General features: G+C 33.9%; 1 protein-coding gene across 1 annotated transcript; it reads left to right on the forward strand.

The window, feature by feature from the left end:
• The first annotated feature begins 8,753 nt into the window (after window positions 1-8,753).
• On the forward strand, window positions 8,754-10,569 carry LOC143558292 (ADP-ribosylation factor 1-like). The gene is made up of 5 exons (XM_077047147.1): window positions 8,754-8,961; window positions 9,496-9,566; window positions 9,689-9,817; window positions 9,899-10,017; window positions 10,089-10,569. Exons 1-5 carry the CDS (start codon window positions 8,874-8,876, stop codon window positions 10,231-10,233), a joined length of 552 nt encoding a protein of 183 aa, XP_076903262.1. The 5' UTR covers window positions 8,754-8,873; the 3' UTR covers window positions 10,234-10,569.
• The last annotated feature ends 1,678 nt before the right edge of the window (window positions 10,570-12,247 follow it).

The following is a 12,247-nucleotide window of genomic DNA, read 5'->3' on the forward strand; positions in this document are numbered from 1 at the left end:
GCCATGATCGTTGCATTTATGAAAAATGATGAATATTGTAAATTTGTTATTGAATAAACCTCGCGTTCAACATTCAAAATGAAACCTCGTATTTATAAGGTCTTTATGAGATTTATCACCTTAGGTGACAATATTTATAATTCTTGAAATCACCCATGTAATCGTTTAATAATCTTTGGAAGCAAATTCTCATAATCGAATTTTGTTGTCATAACAATATTATATATATATATAAGATGATTTATAAAATATGAGCATGATACGTAGACCATTATTTTTTTTAAGAGTTTATAATTTAAAAGTGATTATTTGAACACATGAGGTTGTTATAAATACACTAGTTGTATATATATAATAAAAAAATAGGGAAAAACGAAGCTTGCATGCGTAGGGAGGGGTTTTAGGCTTCGTACGGTGAATGGTTTGGAAATTTAGTGGTAAGTGAGAGTGTTTAGGTCGGCTTGGGTAGTTGAGTTTTCTTGAGTTGAATCGATGAGGTTTGTTGAGTTTAGGTCGTTTGAGTGGGTTAGGCTTAGATTATTTGTGTGAGTAGTGGTTGGGCTAATAGGTGAGGTTTGGCTTATTTGAGCTCGGTTAAGTTGATGGGTTGGATAATTTGATATTGGCTAGTTTGGGTTGAGATTTGGTTTATACATGTACTTTGTAAGGAGTGTTTGGGTTGCTATTTTGATATCAAACTCTATGGTTGGATGGGTGATGACCGTCGTTTGAGTCAATCAAAAACCTAATTATTCTAAATAGTTAGAGCAAGTAGGGTATCGTATCACAAGGAGTATGTGGTCAATGTAATTCGTGTAACAGATTTAATATTATGAAGTGACTGTTTTTAGTGCTGATCACACAAGCAATTTTTAGTAAATGTAGAGAACTAAGCAATGAACACGTAAATGAATTTCAAACAGTTAACAAGCAAATCACACCCGGTAATTCAAGTAAGCAACCAAACAGTATCTCATGCAACCTAACAGATTTATTATTAACGATTAACTAAAAACTGGTCAACAAGACAAAACCTTAGACGTCAACAATTACTTTACACACGGCACTGGTTATCAAACAGTCCTTGCCAGTGTGGCTCAGTTAAGGGTAATTGTACGTTTTATCGTATTCAATCCAACCAAACAGTTATATGACTAATTATCTAGCAACTGGTAACAGCTCGTTCAGACCAACGTAAACCTAAACCGACCGAAAACAGAAATACTAAACATCAATAATCATATATCAATCATCAATAATCAAAACATAAATATTCTTCATCAAAAGAGAAAAACTGTAAGGAGTTACAAACTATACATCCCGGGTACGATTCTAAGAGATTAGTCGAGCCTAAACATCATTGAATCTTCGATATGGATAATAGAAATCATATGTAGGGTCTTGACACGAGCTAGGATAGTGGAAATCGCCTTCTTGGACTGCTGGAATCGCCTCTTGGTCGTCCAAAATGAAGTTAGGGTTTCAAAAAATGAAAAGGATGATAATAACCAAAATTTTCCATCTGCACACCCGTCGCGGTACGCGACGAGGTCTTCTAGGGCCCATCGCGTACCGCGATTAACCCAAAGTCAACATCTCATTTATCTCCCATCGCGGTACGCGATGGGGACTTCAGCAAACCCATCGCGTACCGCGATGGGACTCTGTTACAGCAAACTCCATTCTTTTCCTCGTTTTGCGTGCTGGACATCCCGGGTCTTCATTCCGTGTCACAACAGGTCTATACTGAGTACTTTAATGCCTATGATCTGAATTCCAATAAAACACGTATGAAGTATCGATAGTTCTCGAATAAACAGTTAAAACTAAATAATAAACGAACTAAAACATATACAAATTAACCGACCATCAATGGCTACGGTGTGGCGATATGGTTTGTGATTTGGCATAGCAAGGATCGAATGATCGAGTCATAGTTGGGTAAACTATGGTTTGTATATGTCCAAGGCATTCAGTGTGTTTGTTGGTGTCTTTGAAGTATTAGGATGGTGAGTTTAATAGGTTTTCGTGGAATAGAAGTGTCGGTAGTTAGGGCCTTTAGTTGGGTTGATTTTTGTATATCTTGGACTTGCATGGGGTTTGAGTGGGTGAGGGTATAACGTTGATGTGTTAGGTTTTGTTCATATTAAGGAAAGATTTGAGTGCGCGGGAAACTATTGAAGTGTAAGGATGGTTGGTTTAAGATGATAGGTTGAGTTGGAATACGAGTGTTTGGAAACTTAGGGTTGTGTTTAGGAGAGTTTTGACTAATAATACGTTTTAAATTGAAAATTCATAAATTATAAGTAATGTTTGAAACATTCACGAAACTTTTGATGATAAAATCACAAATTAATATTTTTTTTGGCGCGAAAACGGAAATTTTGCGAACCATCATGGATTGTTCGCGTTTAGCAAACTCATGTTTGCGAAAAGGTTGTTATAATAGTTAGAGAAAAGTCATTTAGGAGATTCCCACAATTGTTTGGAACGTAAAGTTTTATAAAAAAAATATTAAGATTCAAGTTTATATAATAGAAAAATATTGAAAAATTACATAAATTTTCTTACACTAGTTGTTTCGATAAGTCAGGTGGGCCTAAGTTGTAAGATAATTTTTGAGAAAATTTTAAATAAACCAATCCGCGTAACGTAATTCGTTCTCGAAATGCTTAAAATCATGTTGTGGGAAATATCATGAGAAACTATAATCATAAGGTTTGCTAAATTTGAAGTTTATTGTAAAATAAAAGTAGATTGTCATGAGGAAGCAAAATAAACTTTTATAAAGATTAAAATAAATTTTGCTTATGAGAAAATTTAAAATAAATGAATTGAATGACAAAATTTGTTATGAGGTATCAACATTGAATAATGGTGTCGTTTTGGGAATATAGATTGTCATGAGGAAGCAAAATAAATTTTTATAAAGATTAAAATAAATTTTGCTTATGAGGAAATTTAAAATAAATTAATTGAATGTCAAAATTTGTTATGAGGTATCAACATTGAATGATGAGTGTCGTTTTGGGAATATAATGTTGCAAATGAAAAATTTTACCAAGTTCGTTATTTAATATCGTATAACGAAGAATATCATGGTAAGTTAAAATGATCGTCATTGTAAATCGAGAAATCACAAGTAAACAATTTTTGTCTTTAAAGTAGGATTTCTATGAAGGTTTGCACGAAAATTACAAGCTATAAGTTTGTGAATTTCTTGAAAACTCATGGCAAAACTATCATTTTAAAACGTGGAAAATCGTATGATGCAATTTTTTTTATTTGTGAAAATTTATAATGAACCAAAGATTGCGTAATGAGAGTTGTTATGAAACTAAATTTGGGTAACGAAAATTCTACCATGTGTACTATATAATATGGTGTAATTTAAAATGTCGTGAGAATTTAAATAATCGATATTTTAAAATGATAGTTCCGAAATAACGGGATCGTCATAAAAATAAAGATTTTTATGGAAACTTGTATGAAAATTTTAAAGGCAAGTTAAAATCTATATAATAGGAGTTTACTTGAGAATTTTAAGGTAAAATTTATCATAAAACCTTTTTAATATGATGAAATTCACATGATCAAAATTGGGTTTATAAATAGTCTTAATGAACAAGGATGACATATTAAAAATCATTATGAATAAATCAAACTATATGCATACATATATATATATATATATATATATATATATATATATATATATATATATTCCCTTTTTTTTAACTTATATCGAAGAAACCGCAATGAACAAAATTTTGTAAGTAAAATCGTTGTGAAAACAAAATGAGAAAATTTGTGTAGAAATTTTACCATATAAAATCAAGATATAAAAGAATTATTCACAATAAAAATAACACTTATAAATGAGAACTTGTGATAAGAATTCATATGACAAAACAAAAGGAAAAATTGTTTAAATCCTTGAAATGTAATAATAATGTTTTAAGATTTAAAGGCGGAAAAATCGTGCATGAACCACCATGACTTGATATTCCGACACTAAAAACCTTTTTACAAAAATACCATGTTGGAGTCTAAACATGTGCACGTACCACCGTGCATTTTTCATGTTTTCGACTCAAATAACGATTTTGACAAACATAATAAATCGGAATACAACGTCATGTCAAAACACTAGACCATGAACCACCGTGGTTCTATTGTTTTAACACCGAAAATTAGGATGGCGACCGGAACTCTCGCATTCGACAACTTAAAATGGTCATCTCATATGAGACAATCTTTAAGGAGATTTGAAACAACGAGATCCAAGTCAAACACTCGTGATCCATAAAACACAATAAAACTGATGTTTTTGCGGTAAGGTAAGGATACCTTAGATTATTATGAAAGTGCATGTATGTGTATATATAAAATTAAACAAAAGCAAGGTAAGGATACCTTAGAATGTTTCGAGTGTTTGTGTGCATTTACGATTTAATGAGATAAATGAACATATTAATAAATAAGTGTATTGAACAATCAAATAGTGTAAACACGTATAGGCAACACGTATAAGGATCCTAAAGTAAATACTATACTAGGTCGTTACGTCTAACCACCTATCCTAGAGTCTTATGGCTTTGATACCAATCAGTCACACCCCGACAAAGGCAGCGGAACATGCTGGGGTGCAACGTGATTGGACAAATACACAATACGCTATTAAAGCGACAATATTTAATCAACTCATTCTATTTCATAAAATCAATAAACAACACATTTTGTTCACACAAAACAAATTTAATACAAGTAAACATATATATATTGTTCGTTTTGCTAATATCCTACTAGTTTTGGTAACGTTTTTCGTCAAGTCCTCAAGTCAACAAAAGTCAAACATGTAACATTGCATAAAACAAAGTTTGTCAACACAAAGGTTGGTGAGCAATTTCATGGTTATTGAACAAGTATATATATAATAAGAAATGCCACAATCTTGTATATAAAACAATAAATAAAAGCAACAATTTGGATAATAATGAGATCGCTAACACATTAGCGACACATGTCATAAGAGAAATACTAGATGGTTCAGGATTTTTATATGAGGTCGTTAATAAGAATACATCAACGGCACCGTCTATAAGAGAATACAAAATAGATTCAGATTTCATGAGATCGTTAATAAGAATACATTAACGGCACCGTGCTATAAGAGAATACCAGATAGTTCACGGATTTATGAATCAACCTACCAAAAGCGGTAAACACATAAGCACATAAGCATGTAATCATAGAACACCAAATCGAGCATTTATTTAAGTTAAGTATACAACAAAGTTTGTGGTTTACGACTCAAGTATAAAAAATTTAGATTGAAATAAGTATGCAATATCACCCCCAAAACGAAAGATGGAAAACGGGGAAATGAAAGTACTCATATTCAAGTAATAAACTTGAAAGATGGTTGATTTGGAGTTTAAGCAGTATGTCGGGGTTGAACGAACGAAGCCTAAAATAAAAGAAGTCTTGTATTAGGAAAGTTTTCTTGGAAGTCTTTAGGATAAAATAAATGTTAAGTAATGTAAACAATTAAAGTTAAAGGTTTAAAATGTAACAATTTAAGAATTTATAATAATAACCCCTTTAAAATGTAAGTAATAAGGTGTTAAGTAATAAGGTGGGAAAAATTTACTTAATATTTACTTAACCTATGTTAAGTAATAAGGTGGAAAAAATGCAAAGATGCAAGTTCCTTTGGGATAAAAATACTAAAACGGGTCTTTAACGAGTGTTCGGGTTGTTGGTTCGGGTCTTGATAATTGGTCAAACCCAAAGTCAACTTTCCAAAATAATGAATGTTATTAGATAACTCAATAAAACTTAAAGACTTAACCAAGTATGTAGTTCTATTGTTTTTGAACTAACAACGCACGTTAAGCGAGTGTTCGGGTTTTGTCGGTCCTAACTATGTTATGAGATCAAGTTGGATCCAACATTTCCAAGTAATTAAGAAAATAATTAAAATAAGTTTGTAAACTATTTTTAAAAAAATATAAAAGTCTTGATAGCTAAAAACACACTTGTGTGTCTTAAGCGAGTAAAAATCGGATTGGTTCGGTTTCCATCTCACAATGCGTTCCTTGATGGTCTCCACATTCCTAAATAACCAAGAACTTGTATAATAATGTACAAATGCAAATACTTAAGTTTTACAACCAAAAATTTAACAACAAGTCTTTAAACAAAAGTTCAGTTTGCAGTCTAGAGCTATTTACGGATAAACCGAAGCATAGACTCTTACGCCCTGTTCTTGAGTTTTTTTAAAGGAGGGAAATGAAAGGAAAACTAAGGATTGTTAAAAAATGGGTGTTCTTGAGTTTTTTTTAGGATGGAAAGGAAATGAGTATGAGGAGTTAGGAGGGATTAAATTAATGTATTTTCCCAATAAGTTTTCCTCCCAAAAATGGGATGATTACTAAGGATAACTATTTTTTAATATACTTATCCTTTCCTTTCCTCTAATTTTCTTCCAACTCAAGAACACACTTAATTAAAAAAAAATCATTCCCTTCCCTTCCCTTTCTTATCCTTCCCTCTCCTTTCTTTTTCTTTCCTTGGTTAAAAAACTCAAGAACAATGCGTTAGAACTCCTAACCATGGAACTTGTAAATAAACAAAAATGAGCAGAAGTTAAGCATGAAAAATATGTATAAACAAGTTATATAAGTATATATATCAAGGACACGAAGTCCTCCATGAAGTTTTGCCTTACAAGGTCCAAAACCTCACAGACCGGAATCGGAGAAGTAACTACCAAAGGTAACAAGGGGTATTATATTATATATATGTTGTGCCACCTAAACAAGTATTAATAAGACTACATAAGCTAATTAGAATGAAAAATTAAACTCAGTTTGACTTTTGGAAGTCAAACCTTCAAGAACACATAAATAACAACCTTGAATCTATGGAGAATTGAAAGAGAATTTGGAGTGAGAGCAAGTGTATAAATGAAGGAGATGGGTGTGTATATATAGGTTAAGGGTCAAGGCTTCTTTGCAAGGTTCTCTTTTATGTTTGCATGAAAATAGATTGGTTAAACAAACAAGCAAAGCACAAAAAGCAAAAATAGAACGAATCTGCAGGTCTGAGGCCGCGCCGCGCGAACAGCCTAGCCTCCCTGGCCGTGCAGCGCGTCGTGCTAGGGGGGTTGGGTTGGTCAGCTTGTCTTGCGTGGTTCGTTTTGCGTCCCGGAAGTTCGTTTTCGATGTAATTTGAGCGTTTTAAAGGCGTTTTCGAATCCGTAAAGGGGGTTTTTCATATTGAACATGTGGGAATAATTTAGTAACATAAAATTCAATATTTTATATATTTGAAATGTTCGGGATCTAATTCGGGTCAGTTTACGTGATAAACGAATACACAAACGAATACAAATAGAACTCGAAATTGACGAATGCCACATGCGCGAACCCGCAGCAACGCGCTGGCACTTTTGCTAGTATTACCAAAAGTCAGACTTTATGGAATTCTCCAACACACTTTAATAAAGAATTCAATAATAGTTTTCCTTTGACTAACCAATATAGAGAAAAACCCAAACGAACGTAGCTTCTTTGCGATCGAACAATTTTTGGTTTTCTTCCGGATAGCGTCTTCGATCACGACTTCTCCAAAAACTGATCCCTCGTTCTTATCGAATTCTTGAACTTGGCTCTGATACCAATTGAAGTTTGGTGACCAGGATCGATAAACACGAAAATGAAATATAGATCATAAGCTCGATCTTTGTAATTCTCATTACCTCAAAAAGTACAATACTCAAAAGTCAAATCTCTTAATGAGACAACCCAAAAGCTCGGGTATATATACTAGTTTAAACATGAAAACCTAATTATACTAGAATACAAACTCCTTATCATACTCAAATACTATTAGTAAAACCATATTTAAACAATAATTAATAAATAAATTTCTTGTTGTCCAAGTCATTGGCTCGACTTGTTCACCAAGTAATTTATTCCATGTAAACCAAATTACGTGCTCAACTTGATAAACAAGACACCAACCCATCATAGACTTGATAAGCAGGCCAAACCCGCCTCATTGACTCGAGGACGGGAATTAAGTCCATCAATAACCAACTACAAATAGAGTGCTTTTGGATTACTTATTGATAATGGATGAACTTTTAGATTATTTTTTATTATAGAAATCATGTATCGGCGGGTACCAAATTTTAATCAAGTCTGATACAAGCAAAAACCGAATTTTTAAACATTGGGGACAGGAGGAGAACGGTCAATTATGACATTTGGCTAATGTGTCCAATTGTCATTGGTTGAGAGACATCATTGTTCCCTTAATGCCCAATCAACCTAGATGTCAAGCTATGGCTGGACCTTTTCAATATCTATAAATAAAAATAAAAAAGTTCAAATGTTTAGTATTGTTAATTACTTTATTTCTCAAAATATTGTTTTCTTTGTGCCCACCAAGTTAGATGCCTAAGTTTTAATATCTCCTTTTCAATGTTTAAATATGAAAAAGAAGAGTCAAAATAATTAATGTAATAATATTAATTTTATTCTTAAACTTGTCTACCTTTTAAAATTTCCATTGCATCATCCCAAATACCAATAGTCAACGGTTTGAATTAGACGTGGGTCTTTTAACTTATTATGGCACCAACCCACAATATTCAACGATGGTTTAAAATTTAAATAATACCTTGTCCGCTTTGTTTGCCTCTGCATTTGGTGGTGGTGATCGTAAGTATTAGTTACTAGTATTATTAATCGTGATTTCAATATGCAACGGTAAGCACTGGTTTGATTTTTATGGTAGATTGAAAGATGGGGCTGTCTTTTACGAAGCAATAAAGTTTGTTGTTCAAGAAGGAGGTTCGTATCATGATGGTCGGTCTGGATGCAGCTGGTAAAACAACAATTTTGTACAAGCTCAAATTAGGCAAAATTGTCACCACTATCCCTACTATTGGTATGCTACATTCATTATCAACAAATCCTAACTGTATTGTGTTTTCTTCTGCCCTCTTTTTCTTCTAGCTTTATTTGATGCAAATCATTTAATAGCATTTTCATTCATCTAATCTTTCTTGTTATATTACGGATTTAACATGTGAAAAAATTTCTTTTGTAGACACGAATAATGCTTATTAATGTGCATTTGAAAAAGTATTAACCTTAATATGTACGTTCATAAGAATATCACCTTACAATTATCTTACGAAAATTTTGTTCTTGAAATAAACCGCTATCATGTTTCAACGAAATGTTAAGCTTAATATAATTTTTTTAAGCTATTATATCATCGACTGCTTTTAATTTTTCATACTAAGATAAAATAAAAACCATTTTTTAAGTTGATCAAGTTTATTTTGAAGTTAAGAAGAATTTGCTTGATGGAAGAACCAGAGTCAATTTTAAAGGACTCTTTAGGGGATTTTTTACAGTTTTAATCTTAATATATATTTTCGCCAAATCAAATCGTTTATTTCTATTACTTTTACAGGATTTAATATTGAAACTCTTGAATATAAGAACATCAGCTTCGTTGTGTGGGATATTGGTGCCTATAGCATGGTAATAGAACTTCACCAATTTGTATGTCTTGACTTGCATAATCAAACCATAAAAAATAATAAATATCCTGGCAATGTGTCCGCCTCATTATGATTATGAATCAAATGCTGATTTGTTTTCAGTATCGACTACAATCGGTGATGAAGCACTACTTCCAAAACACACAAGGTCTAATCTTTGTGGTTGATAGCGCTGATCGTGATCGTGTGGCTGATGCTAGAGATGAACTACACAAAATGATGATCCGGGAGGTACTTTGAAGCAGTTTCGTGTGGAAGAAATTTGTTTATTATTTTGGCAATGTCATGCGTATTTTAGTTGTGTTAATTCAGGATGGATTAAAAGATACCGCGTTGCTTGTTTTTGCCAACAAGCAAGATCTACCGGGTGCGATGAATCCTGCTGAGATTACCGAGAAGCTTGATCTACATTCTCTTGGGCTGCAACACTGGTAACAATTTGCCACATGTGCACACACACGAATATATGATTGATGATGTATTGAAGAATTGTATATTTCAGGTTTATCCAGAGCGCATCAGCCACCTCTGGTGAAGGTCTATATGAGGGGCTCGATTGGCTTGCTAATATCATTGATAGCAAGGTAAGTCATTTATTTGTTTGGTTATTTATGAACAATATTACTTATAAAGTTGGCTTACTTTAGAAGTATAAGTACACATATTTCATCGGTTACATGGTATGGTATTTGTATACTTGGTTCATTAGATGTTGGGTGAATCTTATGCACCAAAGTTACATGCAACCAAATTCAAAAGTTTCCAAAAATGAAATACAAACAAGATTGAATCAGTTTTCATGATACAAAGAAATAGCAAGTTTTTGTTGGCATGCGATCTTTGCCTTTTTCTGAAGTTTGTTTGGTTAACCAATTTTCAGGCTTAACATGGATTCTTCCTAGCTACAAATAAGTCTTCTGACATGAATCCTTATCATTTTTATTTGGAATTTGTACATCTTTATTATTTGTTACGATGTTGGGCGAAAACTACTCTGGTAATAATAAGAGCGTGTGTGTATAGCATACTGACAAGTGACAACTATATTTCTACTTTTGCAAATAAATTGTATTTTTATGGGGTTGGAGTGATTAATTTGTATCAAAGAGAAGCAAATGGTAGGTCGTTGAGACAATTTGGATATGAGCAAGCCATGTAAACAGTTGTATATATGTGTGTATACCATTGTGCACATGTTACAACCATGGAGTAACTTGCATGTGCGTGTGTACCCCTTCGTTGTGTAGTATATTGATCAGATTTATAATAATCAAATTATTTTGCAACTTTCCAAAAAAATTAAACTAAAGAATTTCTAAATGAAACACACGTCCACGCATGATTTATGGATTTATAACTATATACGGTGGGATACATATTGTGATAAAGCTGGTCTAAAAGAAATTATAGGTTTTTACATTAACTACAAAACTATAAAGTCATGCTCAGTCTCTTTGCGACTTTGCTCATTCTTAATGCATTTTATAATGATACGTACACGTACTCGGTGTTCGGCCAACCAATATTGTTTATTTTGTCATATTTTTATTTTGGTTGTCACATGCAATAATTGTTTTTTCTAGTTTTGTAATTGTTCTTTTCTTGTAATAAAGAAAAAGGGTCGTACGGTGTTAAATCTCGATGTTAGGAGATTGTATCGTTTTTATCAGTTTAACAGTTTAAAAATACACTGTAGTTACTTACGGTAGTTATAAAACTATCATTATTAATGCCACACACACAAGCATATGGTGTTATTCTTATTATTGTAAGTGTTGTGCGTGAAAAGAAAAAGGTTTTTGGAGCTAGAGATCGTTGCATACGCAGCCACCCTATCTCTTGGTATAGAGAAAATAAAAAAATTTCCATCACTCCATGAAGAGGTAGGTCCCAGCAGAGCCCAGTTGGACCTGCAAGACTCACCTTGAAAAGGGACGTCTGCGCGGTTAAACCCGCAAGACTCCTTAACGGACGTCTGCGCGGTTGAACCCGCAAGACTTAACTTAAAGGGACGTCTGCGCAGAGACCAACTGGATCCGCAGGACCACCATGCTCAGAGACGTGACGTCCTTAAGCGCAGTACGCAAGCTGTCCCCGCAGAAAACGCCTCCCAATGGTCGACGTACTCCGCCTGTTCCCGCAGTAGCGGATACTAGCCATCAGGGAAGGCTACCCGCGCAGCAAGGCTACACGCACAAGGCACTAAACTCCCAAAATAATTCAGTAATGTCACCTAAAGAAGGAATGAGCAAAGCCGGGAATACTCCCGCCCAAATGAGCCAGTTCGTACGATACTGGAGGATCTTTTGTACTGTACCTGACGGGGTATGGACAAAATATCTGACCAAAGATACGACAGCTCACTGACAACAGTATGACGAGCAGCACGCTCTTGTACTGTATGTCACTATTAGCCGCTGCCTACTCACCAACCTGTCGGAGGACATGCATAGCCTGCAGTTGGTGGAACAGGAATAGTACACAGCCGGCCTGGTCACTATCAGCCGCTGCCTACCCACCAACCACAAGCATGGCATGTGCGTAGCCCACAGTTGGCAGAACAGGAACACTATTCAGCCGGCTGTACCTGCTTGGAAACCTACCTTCGGCTATAAATACTCCAACACCTTGGAATGGTATTATCTTATCTCATATTTCATA

Source organism: Bidens hawaiensis, unplaced genomic scaffold, assembly GCF_021521415.1.
Source record: "Bidens hawaiensis isolate Kalapana, Puna unplaced genomic scaffold, B.hawaiensis_p1.1 tig00019393_1, whole genome shotgun sequence".
In the NCBI taxonomy this organism is placed as follows: Eukaryota; Viridiplantae; Streptophyta; class Magnoliopsida; order Asterales; family Asteraceae; genus Bidens; species Bidens hawaiensis.

Coding starts and splice junctions, on each gene's coding strand:
- LOC143558292 (XM_077047147.1), top strand. CDS start 8,874: ATGATGGTCGGTCTGGATGCAGCTGGTAAAACAACAATTTTGTACAAG. Junction 8,962..9,495: donor CACCACTATCCCTACTATTG/GTATGCTACATT, acceptor TTACTTTTACAG/GATTTAATATTGAAACTCTT. Junction 10,018..10,088: donor TCTCTTGGGCTGCAACACTG/GTAACAATTTGC, acceptor TGTATATTTCAG/GTTTATCCAGAGCGCATCAG.